This window comes from Scomber scombrus, chromosome 7, assembly GCF_963691925.1.
Source record: "Scomber scombrus chromosome 7, fScoSco1.1, whole genome shotgun sequence".
In the NCBI taxonomy this organism is placed as follows: Eukaryota; Metazoa; Chordata; class Actinopteri; order Scombriformes; family Scombridae; genus Scomber; species Scomber scombrus.
This window is the reverse complement of record NC_084976.1, coordinates 582,656-596,955: the sequence shown is the minus strand read 5'-3', so window position 1 is coordinate 596,955 and position 14,300 is coordinate 582,656. Positions and strand designations below refer to the sequence as shown.

Here is a 14,300-nt window from a genome sequence, read left to right as displayed (position 1 = left end):
CGACTCTTGGTTTCGAAGGTAAACCAAGGAAAGGAGAACACAGCTCTATCTTCTTTTTGAATGCATTCATCGTGAGTAGCCTTTAAAACACATTTACAAATTGACAAAGTGAAGACAGTCTGGCCGTTTAAATGTGAATGTGTAGTATATCATACCATATTCTATTCTATTCCATTAGTGCACAACAGTTTTCCAGCCATGGCGTCCATAGGTAGAGGATAGCACTGATAATGTAACTCATTGCTCATTTGAGTCAGATGGTAAGGCTCATGGCAATTTAACATAACTTGCAAACATTCTTCACAGCTTCTTTTCACACATTTTAAGAAAGCTACCTTGAATACTTATATTGTATTACATTATAAAGTGATATATCTATTGTTTTTAATAAAAGAAACTTGGTATACATGTTCTCCATGAGAATGTACCCACCTTGTACTCCACCATAACTGCCATATCTCTTCAATGTAATATTCCATGGTAACCAAGTTTGAACACGTGTGTAGCACTTGGTTTCACCTGTAGGTGGCGCTGGAGCAGCAGCTAACAGCTTCCAGCTCTCACACACATTTTCTCCAGAAAATATTCTAGTTACAGCTGTTTTTAAATTCTGCTTCAAAATCGTTTGGCCCAATGTGTTTTTGTTAATGATTGCTTAATAATAGCTTTGGCAAATTCAATTATTTTTTCTCAATACATGGTTTTATTTTTTAAATTCTGATAACAGAATAGTTGATGCCTGTATTAATGTTTGTCTGCTAGATAAATATCATGAACCAAGTACAACAATGTTCCCAATTTTAGACTTTTGTATTTCTGTGTGCATCTTTTAACCTCTGTGACCCAAAAATAGAAGAATGGCCAACCAGAAGATCTCCTGAAGCATTACTCGTGATTTGTCACTACTGACAAGGACAAGAACCGTCTCCAGCTTCTCTCATGCTTCTTTGAATTTTTGTTGTTGCTTAAACAAAATACACCACACAATGAACATAATAAATTATTTTAAACCTAATTAGTGATTTTTTTTAAAAACAGGTAATATGTAGGAAATTGTAATAAGAGAGACACTGAAGAAGCATTTGGTGCCAACTTTCAGTGCTTGACAGGTTTCTGTACTTGTGCCTCAAACTGAACTCCAATAATACTCTGAGGTTTGCTAACATGTAACTATGTAGGAAAGTAAAAACAACTTGTCTGTGACTGCAGGCTGCAGTCATGCTGACCTGTGAGATCTGTGGTGAGGAGATCATGTTGGAAGAAGACATGAAGACTCATCTCCTTATCAGTCACCTGGAGAATGACATGCACTGTCCGCTGTGTTCCCTGTCTGGAGTGTCCTACAATGAACTCTGCTTCCACATCAGCTCTGCACACCCAGAACACACAGCCAGCTCAGACTGTTCTGCTGGAACAAACACTGGTGGAATTGAGCGTGGTAAGCCTCAAACATCTCAGTCCTGCTCGATTGGCTGTAGCTCTGCTGCAGCTGGTGAAGCAACATCCTCCGGATCCTCTAGTGTCAGCAAAGACTCACTGCAACCTGAACACAATCATGGTTTTATGCTCACACCAGACAGAAGAGCTCTAACACATGTGGAGACTGTACCAATTACTTCAACAACACTAAGCTCTAAAACAAAGCCGGAGTGTGTCAGGAGCTGGAGTGATGCTGCTGCTGGAACTATATCTGAGCACAACGAAGCCAAACAGAAGAGGCTGTCCTCTCCAGTAAAAGGTAATTCACCTTTCTTTCAGTATGCCAAACTTTAAAGTCCTTACCAGAAGTATAAGTTACAGTTGTTGTCTCTGTAACTGTTTTTTACAGAGAAGCTCTTCTCCTGCCCCATGTGTGCACTGGTCTGTAGCAGCTGCTTCATCCTGCAGGAGCATGTTGAGCTGCATCTACAGGAGCAATGCTCAGCTGAAGGTATCTTTCCTTGCTCTTGAGATTTGCAATTTTGCCCTTATATACATTACACTCACATACATTACACTTACCTTTTGTTATGAGATCCATGAACATTTCTCAAGCAGCACATACAAGTTCCACACATTTCAAAACAGTCAGTAGAAGGTATTCATTGTTCCATAAAATGAAGACAAGCTAAGTCTTTACTAATGGCTGATTGTTTGTTCAGGGTCAGGACTGGAGGTGTTTTCATCAGCTGTGACATCACCATCAGCCAGCAGTCTCTCAGGTGTGTGTCCTCACAGCACTTAGTTTTTTTAGCTCATAGTACATCCCAGCTTTAAGATGGTTCATACCATTTCTATGTGGCATTAACTGTTTGCCTATTATCTCTCCCTAAAGACCCCCTGTCCCTCTAAAAAATAGGTCTATGACAGCGGGGCAGTAGTGTAAAAGGTTCATTAGGAAAATAAAGGGGGTCATATAAATGAAACTGATGATAAAATCAACAGATAATTGAGGGGAGAGTAAGATTCTGTGAAAGAGGAAGCAGGAACGTACCTCAGTATTAACTGTATGCAACACAAATCTTTTAGAAATCTTTTGTCATTATAGTGCCTTAGTAACTTGTGTAATGGTACAGGTACAGTACAATTACTCCCCTGTAACGTGTTTAATGTAGATGTTTCATGGGGGGCTTTAAGTGGAATTTCCTTCTTATGATAAAATATTGTATTATATTCACATAATTTGACTTGACTATTAACGAATAACACAAGCTGGACCAGAGATGACTGTAAAGAAAAGGCCATCATTAGTCCCACAGTTCAACCTTCATATGAAATAAGTTTGTAATAACTGGACTTACATGAAGTTTCCAAACTATTTTGCAGGAGAGAAGAGATTTGAGTGCCCTATGTGCTCTGTCAACTGCAGCAGCAGCTTCTCTCTGCAGGAACATGTGGAACTACATTTAGACGCTGGAGCAGGTGGGAATATCTTCATACCTTCCTGTAACATGATTCCCTCTCTTGTCCCTTTAAATGCATTTTTTTCCTTTTTGTCTTATGTATCTGTATGATCAGATTTACACTCAGCTTATACCCAAGACTATGGTTTGTCTTTGTTGCAGCAGCGAGTCCTGGCTCAGACCTGAAGCTGGCCAGAAAGCTTCAGCAGGAGGAGGAGCAGAGGAGGAGGGAGGAGGAGTCTCAGCAGGAGAGAGAGGAGTTTAAGAAGCTGCAGGTACGGATGTTAAAGAGCAGAGGATCTACAAGTTGTTGGACTGTGACACATTTTTGATAGTTTCACGCTATCAGCATCAGTGATCAAGAGGGCTGACTTTCCACATTAATTACAGGGTTTTCATTCAAATTGTGTGAACAGTACAACACTGTAACACTATCATTGTCATGCAGCAGTGTTCAAACATTTGGGGTTCTGTGTATATAAGAACTGCAATTACCTCCGTACAGTTAACCCATTGCGGCCACCTTTAGACCCAAAAATCAGCACTTAGTCCTCATAGTCATTGCTAGAGTAAAGAACCAAAAAACTAATATTTGTCACTCTCCCAGTTCCTCCTTATATTCCAGAAGTCATCCAGCCCAGTTTTAAACGATGTCCAGTGAATGTCTCAACCACTGCTAGTTAAATTAAAGGTTACAGTTTTCCACATGTTGAAAGTACAGCAAACTAGTTTGCACAAAAAAGTATTATGCAACAGATCAGCTCTATTTACAGGTCTAATGCAGTGACAAAGTAATACATGTGACAAGTTATAAATTATACTAGTGCAAAATGTTAGCATATAGAGGGAAAAAATGGTGTTTCTGGTCTATGGTGTAGTCTGTTGTAGTCATCTCAAGGGACTTTACACATAGAGCAGGTCTAGACTGTACTCTTTAATTTAATTAAAATAGACTTGGCGACAGCAGCAAGGAAAAACTCCCCTTTAACAGGAAGAAACCTCAGGCAGAACCGGGTTCCGAGTGGGCAACCATCTGCCTCGACCGGTTGGGGTTGAGGGAGAGAGAGGGAAAGGGAAAGGGAGAGAAGGAGAAGAGGGAGAAAGAATAAGTAAAGAGGATAGGGAGAAAGGGACAAGAGGGAGAGAGGAGAGAGAGGCCCAGTGACAAACAATAAACATTGAAAATAATAATAGGGCTCAGGACATCCGCAGGTCCAGGACACTGCCCATTGCCCAGGGAACACACAGGGCCCAGGGCTCTGTCCAGACCACCTGTGAGACGAGAGAGCACAGAGAACTCCGGGGGAAAAGTTTAGGTTATTGAATGTATTAGTGGTACATGAATGTTAATGGATATAGATGGATGGATAGAGAGAGAGAGAGAGAGAGAGAGAGAGAGAGAGAGGAGGAGAGATAAGTTCAGTGCATCATGGAGGTAGGAGTCCCCCGGCAGTCTAAGCCTATAGCAGCATAAACTAGGAGCTGGTCCAGGACAAGCCTGGCCGGCTCTAACTATAAGATTTATCAAAAAGGAAAGTTTTAAGCCTACTCTTAAACGTAGAGAGGGTGTCTGCCCTCTGGACCCAATCTGGGAGATGGTTCCACAGGAGAGGAGCCTGATAACTGAAGGCTCTGCCTCCCATTCTACTTTTAGAGATACTAGGAATCAAGCACAAGCCTTAATTATGAACATATTCTCTGTTTTTCTGAAAACATCATAACCTGACTCAGGAGTGGTGGGACACCATTCCAGACCTTCATAGAAGAGTCACCTTACCTGTGTGCCATAAAATCTAATGTCAGAAGTACACAATGGAACATCTGTACATTTTGGAAGCAAGTGTTGTGGACTGATGAAGTTAAAATAGAAAGTTTTTTGGGTGGTTTTGTTTTGATTTTTGCCAAATTCAGATTTTATATACTCTTCAAAAACATATGATGAAAAGATCTTTGATACAAAGAAAGCAGGCCCCTTAAAACAAAGCTGATGTGAAGTAAATTATTTGGTGGATAATTTTATTTTAATAATCAATAATGATAATATGTCATTATCTGTCAACCACACTGAAAAAAACGTAAGAAAACCTGGTTACATGAGGCCATTTATATGTCAGGTTGCGATATGTATGTGATACAGTAGTGCATGTTTTGGTATCTGAACACTTTCACTCTTGTGCTTTCATAAGACTCCAGTCTATCAAGCTGATCTGTGTGCTATGTTGACTGTGCAGAGGCAGTTTGGTCTGGATGGCAGTGGGGGCTACCGCAGGCAGATGGAGAGGACCATGGAGAAGGATGTTGCTAGGGGTCGCATGGCCCCCGCAGAGTTTCACTGTAAGAGGGCCGAAATGATGGAGTCTTTAGCCTCTGGGGTTGATGATTACAGGACCAGAACTCAGGGTATGTTTATGTATGTCCTGCATCCACAACTAAAAACAACACAGAGAAACTGCAGGTGTAAAGAACACACTGATTCTGTAGATTAGGTCAACTCAGTCATATGTTACAGTCATCCATGTGTCCCTTTGATATTTCATGCTACAGTAACAATACTATGTTGACTGATAGAATAAAAGTACATTTGATTCATTCCAAAGTTACAATAACATCACTATCAATCAATCAATCAATCAATCAATCAATCAATCTTTATTTGTATAGCGCCAAATCACAACAAAGTAATCTCAAGGCACTTTACACATAGAGCAGGTCTAAACCGTACTCTTCATGTTTTAATTTTAAAGAGACCCAACATTCCCACATGAGCAGCACTTAGTGACAATGGCAAGAAAAAACTCCCTTTTAACAGGAAGAAACCTCAGGCAGAACCAGGCTCAAAGTGGGAGAACATCTGCCTCGACAGGTTGGGGTAGAATTATATGGCCTGTAGATTTTGAAAGTTTAAAATGTAATGCCATTTATTTAATATTATGTATGTAGCTGATATAGAAAAGTATTATACTGAAGTCAATATGTTTATCTCTAATGTACAAAATCGACGTCCTCAGAGCTCAGTCCCTCAGTACTAAGTGGAACAAAGTAAGATGTAAATCAGTATCAGTCAGAGATGTATCCATGTGATCCTTTAGCCAGTGTATTGTACCCAGGTCCTGGCCTGATACACAGGTGTAGGGGTAGGTGAAGTACTACTTTAAAGGAAGAATTGTTGTAACTTCTAGACCCAAGAAGAAAAAACACTCTCGTAGTACGATGGAGTCACACTCAATTAAGATAATAACAACTTCTTGATGAGAAAGAAAAATTCTCTATTACCATATAAGTGCTAATCAGTCTAAAACCAAACCAAAAAATGATCTAAGTGTCTTTCTGCAAGTAGAGAGAGTACTTTCCTTCTTTATGTTTGTACACCCATGCAACATGAGCTGATTTCCCTATAAAGTAACTCTTAGTCAGTGATATTGTGTTATCCTGTGGTCAGTGATAACAGGATTTGGAAAATTATGGAAAATTAATAAAATGAACTTTCCTGAAAAATCCCTGAAAGTACTGTAAGTTAACTCTTATACATACACAGGTCAGGCTATACTATGTATTATATATATATATAATGTAGCAGTAGCACACACACAAAGCAGTGCTGGGACCTTTCCTCAGAGCAGGCAGTAACTGGTTTAAACACATACTCTTTTCTTCCTAGGAAGATCATTTGAGTATAAAACAGCGTTAATAAAGTTAAACAAAATCACTCAGAGGATACAGTAAGTATAATCTTTCCCTAAATCTACAATTCCCTCATGCCTCTGGAATACGACAGGTTTGTCTCCTGGAAATGAAGTGAAAGGAACAGACCGTCCTCTATATTGTTTTGTATGCTGTTTATGACAGCTAAGTGTGACTGTTAATTCCACAATTATTTATGGATTCTTAAAATCCTTGTTCATGTAGACTGATCAAAGTCAGAGCTGACTTCTGCTTTAGCTGTCATTACCACTGCTGAACTGAGCAGAGTTTCACATGCACTCTGTTCACTTTTCTGTGTAGGTTTGGTGAGAGCCTTGTATGAATACTACCAGACTGAATGCAGAGACTGTGTGCACGTGTGGTTGAGCACTGACACTGACCACTTCAGCTCCTCAGCGGGGGACAAAGGCTGGGGCTGTGGATACAGAAACCTCCAGATGCTGCTGTCCTCTCTACACAGAATAGAAACATATGATCCCTTCCTACAAGGTGTAAAACACACTGCATGACATCTTACCTGAAATCTGCACTTTGTGCTCTTTCTTGCCAGTATACTATACTGGTTTTATACATGTGATGTCATTTGTGGGAGTGTTCTTTCTGAGAATTAAAAGCAAACTATTTGTTCTTTCAATTCTAATATATAAATATAAATTAAATAAAGAATCACAAATTATAACATATTGCTAATAAAAAACACAGAAATAAAAGTAAATGCAAGTAGAACAACATATAAATAGTGTTATAATTTGGTAGTGTGACTCATTTTACTTTTTGCATCATTAGGCTTCCATAGCTGCGCTAGATTCCTCCGCTCCTCCTACTTCAGGCTTTCAGTGTAGAGACCTGAGGTTAACCTGCTCCTCTCCTCATCTCATACTTCTGACTGAGATCTTCTCAGCAGGTAGAAGCTGCAACAAGGTTAATGATCCAACCGTGACATTATAAAAAGAAGACAAGACGTGGGAATGATCGATAGAAAACCGATCGTCTTTTTTTTTTTGGTGCGCCTCTTAATTATAGCTTCACGAGACAGATTTCTTTTTTGGGCATTTTTGCCTTTATTTGACAGTATATGACATAGAGGACAACAAGAAACAAGGAGAGAGAGAGAGAGGGCAAAGATCCCTTGCTGGGTTTGAACCAGGGTCATTATGTGGCATGCACGGTAACTGCTTGGCTCCAGAGTAACATCAATTCTTAAAATAAAAGCCAGAAATCACGAGTCCAGCACCAACAAATATTATCTTGTTGCTGATGAAGACTGAGAAATGACTAGGGCTGTAATCAACCAAAGACAATCTTGGTCGACTGAAGTCCTGAAATTTCGACTAAAAATCGACTGGGGGGGGGGGCGGGCGTTAGATTAATTAGCTGCGCAGTACTTGGTAGCCTTGTCCGCCTAAATGAATTATAAATAAACATAAACTAGTAGGCTATTGCAGTATATTAAATCGGTTTTGACCAAATTATTTTGCACTGAAATGACACACTGGAGTCTGTCGGCTCTGACAGTGTTGCATCACGTTCACCTGCTCAATATCATAGCCTATGATTTCCGAAAATAGTACTATGTCAATTAATGATATCAGCACAAGAACTGTTGAGGAATATGCAACATCATTTAGACAATTGTTTTTGTCATATGTTATAACTGACAGACACTATAATTTCACCCGCTGGAGAGGCTGAACATAGGAGCTCAGCTTCATCTGTCTGGGGATGCTACTGTCGTTGTGGGCGGGTGCAGTTATAAAACGATTATTAGACTAAAACATTGAAATATGCCGATTCTGATATGTTCATATAGCCTACTCAAAACAGACGGGGTAACATAACGCAGACAAGTTAGCTTACCGTTTTAGGTGATATGCCATGTTCAGACATCCCAACCTGCAGAAAGTCATTTCAGGGAGGCCCATTCCGAGGGGGGGGGGGGGTTACACTAGGTGTCTGTCCGGGGGCGGGGGCGGGGGGGTGCGATCGGTGCGGGGTCCGTTATCTATTTTTGTAAAATGCTGCCACACTGCCGATATCTTTGACATGGTAGAGGAGGACTGACTGTAAATAAAACGCTCACAATTAAATAAATATTCAGCAAACCACCAGACCAAGTTCTTCTAGTACTCTATTCAATCTGTCTCCAGTGGGTTGGGCTAATCCAAAAAAAACAAGGGGGGTGTTCTGAAGACAGACTGTTAACTGTGAAACAGGGGTGCTCTGAAAACACCCCCATTAGTAATTGGTGCTTTCCACCTGATGAAATTAACACGACAAAAAATCGACCAATCTCAATTTTGATCGAGCCAGAACGTATCGTATGATTAATAAATCGACTAGTCGACTGGGAGATTACAGCCCTAGAAATTACATCTAATGGATGGTTCACATGGTAAATTTGGAATAAAATAAATTATTTTATTATTTAATTATTCCAATTTCTTTTTCTTTTTTCAGCCTAAAATCTTTTCTGTGAGTTTCTTATAAAAGTTTCTGTTTACATCCAGTGTTACACAGTCAGTGTCCTTGAGGTCTAACTAACATGTTAAATGCATTTTCTTCCTCATAAAACATTTATAAAGCCTTTTTTTTTTCTTAAAATCCTGTATTGTTTGCATCCACACTTGCTAGCAGTCTTCTTAATCGATGAGCCTCTTCTGGCACATTGCTGTGTTTCTTGGTGCTTTTCAGCCACCTGTTGAACAAGAATGTGTATTGCTTCACTGCTGGGACCCCTAAAAAAGGAGCCAGCTGATTGGCTGCTAGCCAGTGCTTATGGAAAACTCACACACACTATACACACTTACCACAATTTGGAGAGCAACAGACAAGGATCTGAATAATTTGCGAAAAATTGTCATCTACAAAACTGTAGAAATCCACCACCGTGCAACAACACAGGTGCAGAGAGACATGTAGGTCCAGAATAATGGTGTAATGTTGATATCTCCATTAAAACAGTCTGATCTTGTCATGTGATACACTGAGAATAAAGTAAGCTACGACAGATAACAAACTTTTAAAAGTCTGAGAATACAGTCAACACTTTTCTAAAGGTTAAATGTTCAATTGTACACATTTGTTCACTTTGTCTATTTATTTGATCACCTTCTCACCTTCTCCTTCAGAGAAAGAGGTACCTAGTATCCCGCAGGTGCAATGTATGATCGAGGAGGCATGGAAAAGAGGCCTGGATCCACAAGGTGCATCCCACTTCAACCAGAAGCTGCAGGGAACACGGGCCTGGATTGGAGCCACAGAGATCTACTCTCTTTTCACTTCTCTGGGAATCAGGTGAGCAATAATACACGTTTGAAGCACATAAGCTCAGGCTGTGTCATGCAGCACCGAGGGTCCAACTGACTAATGATTGACATGAGTAAACATTTCTGACTCCTTTTTTGTTTTTTCATCCAGCATTCAAGAATAAAAATTGAGCAAAGCACAATATGTACAGTTTCTAAAGCAACTCTGTACTGCAGTAAACATTATGTTGAAGTGATTAATGTATCAATGTGCTCTGCAGAGAGAGAGCATGTGCAGGAAAGGGCAGGAAAGGGCATAGTGTTCCCAGGCATAGTGTTCCCAGGCATAGTGTTCCCAGTGCTCTACTCTTTACAATTTACTTTTTAGTATTTGTGATTGTATCTAACTTTTGTATTTATGGTTATTTCCATAAATACCAAAATGATCCATCTATAAAATATCTATATGGGGAAACCTTTGACAGTGCTGCATACTGCATATGATCATTATATATTTAGAAAGTAGAACTAAAGTGATTCATTACAAGATGATTAGTTCAAACGTTTTAATTCAATTTCCATTTTGTGAATTTTAAATAAAAGAACAGTCATGTATTTCCTCATTGAAGTTTTCTTAAGAATATATTTAAAACCTCGTCTCGTCTCGTCTCGTCTCGTGAGCTGAGTGTATCGTCACACCTCTATGTGCTGCAACTGGTTTTAATTTAAAGATGTGTAAATCTTACAGTGACCAGACGTCCCTGGTTTCTGGAGGATTGTCCTGTCCTGGTTTATGATGTTTTGTCCCACTTGTTATAATATAACCCAATATATAAACATTAACAATACACAACAGCCTCTGATTTCAACACTGATTTGTTTCCCTGTTTGTCAATCAATCAATATGTGGTTGTCAAATCTGTTGTTAGCCTGTGATGCTTGCAGCTCACCATGCTAACAGTTAGCTGCCATGTGGAATATAGTTGGCCTATTCTAAAATGCCCCAGGTGGTTTACTCCTTCCTTTGTAAAATATTCTCTAACAAATATGCTGCAGTTTGCACACACTGTAAAAGAGTATATTTTCAGTCAGGCATGATGGAAATGCTGATATACTGTAAAAGATCATATTAAGACGAGCAAACATAAGCAGTGGTTTCCCTGAGAGCTCCAGAAAAGAAAGTATCATTCTAACAGCATCATGTTTAAACAGCTTTGGTGTGGACCAGTAGTGCAAACAGTTGACTGACTGGATCAAATGATAAGACATGTTGAAGTAAACAGATTGTTGTCTATACCTAAACTGTTGCCAATCTGTGATTGAGTGGTTTAAAATCCTGCTGTAATGTTACTATTTGAGGTTTTGGTTGTGACTTTATATCTTCATTATGCTGGTCTGGGTAACATTCTGATTAGATATAACACTTTGGATCATACTGTATGTGTTTTATAGTGCCCGTATTATTGACTTCCACAAGCCGACAGGCCCAGGAGACACCCACCCCCGGCTGTTTGACTGGGTGAAGGAGTACTTCTGTCAGTCCAGCAGGAGCAGCAGACTGCCCCCCAGACTCATCCAGACCTCTCTGCCTCCACTTTACCTGCAGCACCAAGGTACACAGCACACTTCATCACACACTGTACAGGACTGATGTTGAGTTTGTACAATGACTTTCTCTAACTGATGTTCTCAGACCTTAGCTTAAAGCTTGACACATTTGACATTATCATCCACCAATATTCAGAGACATTTACAGGTCAACGATTTTGATTCCTGATAAGAAATTCAAGACATCCTGTATACTTTATACATTTCTAATATCTATGAATTCTTATGCTGAACTAGATTTGCCAGTATCTTGTTTATGTTTTTGGCGTTGGTCCTTTTCTGTGGTGGTCTCTAAAACAGTGTGCATTCTTTCAGTACATAAATTACCCAAAATGCACATAAAGGAATTTTGTATGTGGTTTACATTTGTATGGCAACGCCTATACAATTGAAATGTGGACATCTCAGCCATCTCAGTCTATGATGTGACGGTTGGAATGGAAAAAGTGCTCTGTATGAAATACTGTACATATTTGATCTGAAAGCATTTCATTTTGATGTGTTATTACAATCTATGTCGAGTTATTACTTTTAACAAAAAAGTTGCCACTAAACTCATAATGTAATAACATAATGTAATAACTTTACATAATAAAGACAAATGCAAATGTTCCAACGTTGATCTGCAGCTCTTTAGTTTGTAAGCTCTATCATCATAATTTACAAGAACACTCAATGTCAGTGCTTACTGCTCTGTAGACCTCCCACATGGTCACACGTTCATTTGTGAGTTTGCAGAACTTCAGTAAAATCTGACGTTTGTCTTTTTCAGCAGTGTCTCTAATCCATCCTCCAGCTGTGTTTTGCTATTTACAATTTTACAGACATTAGCATATGAATAATCCTTGTTGATGGAAAGATGAGCAACTACAAGTTAGATGATGATCTTTCACCAACTAACTCTTTACACTGCTACCACAGTGATACACTCTCCACTCAGACTGTCTTTATTTCTGTTAAGCAGGTTTTTTCTAATCTCTCCACCTGAAAACAAAGGTCAGGTTTGCTGGTGGAGCTAGATGGAAAATCAGAGGCTCAACAAAGTTATTTCAGTTCATCCTAAGGGGAACATGAATGTGTGAACCACATTTTAGGACAATCCGTCCAACAGTTTGTCAAGACATTTTATTCGGGAGCGCCCTGGTAGCCCAGTGGTTACTGCGCATGCCACATGATGGCAGTGTCTCTGGTTCGACCTATGCTGTGTAGGTCATTCCCCTCTCTCTCACCGTTTCCTGTCGGCCTCTCTGCCACCTACTGGCTAAAATTAAGGCAAAAAACCCAAAATAAATCTTTAAAAAAAGACATTTTACTTGAAACCATTCATTCATTTTCTATGCCACTTATCCTCTAGAGCAGCGATGCCCAAACTATTAAATATACACCAGACTTGACTCATTTAATCAACTGATCTCAGTGTTCTGACAGTTGGTCCATGGGTTCACAAGCCAGAACCATCTTGCTGTGAGGTGACAGTGAGCACCACTCTAGTGCTCAAGGAAAGCTCTGAGATTCATCAAAATCATTAGGTTTCATTGTCTGTGACAACATTTCATCTCAATTTGTCAAGTAGTTGACATATTTCAGTCTGGGCCAAAGTGGTGGAACAACCAACAGACAGACATTGCCATCCCTACAGCTGTATTATGCTTTATTCATTGTATCTATTAAATGACCAGCCTCTTGTTGTCCACCCTTTCCCCTTCACCCTGTGCCCCCCTGCAGGTCACAGCCGCACTGTCGTGGGTTTGGAGCAGAAGAAGAATGGGAGCCTGTGCCTCCTGCTTTTTGACCCTGGTTCCTCACCATCAGACACCAGGAAGCTGCTGAGCAGAGACAACATCTCCAGAGCCATCCGCCACATCAAGAAGTTCCCCAGCAACCTGAAGCAAAAACAGTTCCAGGTGGTGGCAGTGCAGGGCGTGTTGTCGACTGAAGACAAACAGGTGAATTTGTTCTTTCTCTGAGAAGGTTTCCTGTGTCTTTAACAGATTAGCTGAAAGCAATGTTGAGGTGTTAACAAGATTCAATTCAGGCCTTTGTGGTATTCCCAGTTAATGTTACTCATTCATTGTTGTTCCTTTGCTGAGACCTCATCATGAGCCATTTACCAATGAAAGACCTTGTTTACTTAAGACCTTGTTCCAAGGGCTTCACAGTAAAGTGTGCAGGTATGCATACTATGAATAAATGTTCAGTAAAATATGCTTCTTATCTACACTTTGTTTTTGTTTTACAGATTAGCATCTTGAACTCCAGGACATTACGTGCCGAAAGGATCCCATGAACACACAATGACACTCTTCAGGAGCTATTAAATGAATGCATTTGTTAAAGGTTTTTATGATTTACAATTTTAAAATTTTAAACTTTAAATAAACTTTAAATAAATGCTCTAATCTCCATTCCAGTTATTTACAAGTAGCAGTTAATAGTTAATGTGAATGTGTAAGAGAGGAAACGAGGCTGAACGGAATGCAGGCTGGTTCATCCACACACATCTGAACTGAAAATAGACTTGATGTTGAACGCAACCAAATGTCTGTAATTTGTGCTAAATTAGGTTCAAAACTGGCAACACAGATGCAAAACAGTAAATATTTGGTTGCAGATCAACGTATTGATTAACTGAATTATTTCAGAACTAAAGAAAACAAAGTGTACCCTGCTGTACCCTAACCCTGACACTAACTAACTAACCCTAACCCAGCCCTCACATTAAAGGGGGTACAACCAGTGTTGGGAATAATGCATTAACAAAGTAACATGTTACTGTAAGTCCACAACTTTTTGCAGTAACTACTAATATAACTAACTACTTTTTCAAATTAAATAACACATTTACAATTACTGTAATGAATCA

At 39.6% G+C, this 14,300-nt stretch overlaps 1 protein-coding gene across 1 annotated transcript; it reads left to right on the top strand.

The window, feature by feature from the left end:
• Nucleotides 1-23: 23 nt before the first annotated feature.
• Nucleotides 24-13,836, top strand: zufsp (zinc finger containing ubiquitin peptidase 1). Its single transcript, XM_062422238.1, has 12 exons — nucleotides 24-71; nucleotides 1,210-1,738; nucleotides 1,829-1,930; nucleotides 2,142-2,201; nucleotides 2,806-2,901; nucleotides 3,045-3,157; nucleotides 5,114-5,282; nucleotides 6,885-7,073; nucleotides 9,713-9,878; nucleotides 11,282-11,442; nucleotides 13,163-13,383; nucleotides 13,677-13,836. The coding sequence occupies exons 2-12, from the start codon at nucleotides 1,219-1,221 to the stop codon at nucleotides 13,722-13,724; spliced, it is 1,845 nt and encodes a 614-aa protein (XP_062278222.1). The 5' UTR covers nucleotides 24-71; nucleotides 1,210-1,218; the 3' UTR covers nucleotides 13,725-13,836.
• Nucleotides 13,837-14,300: the final 464 nt, after the last annotated feature.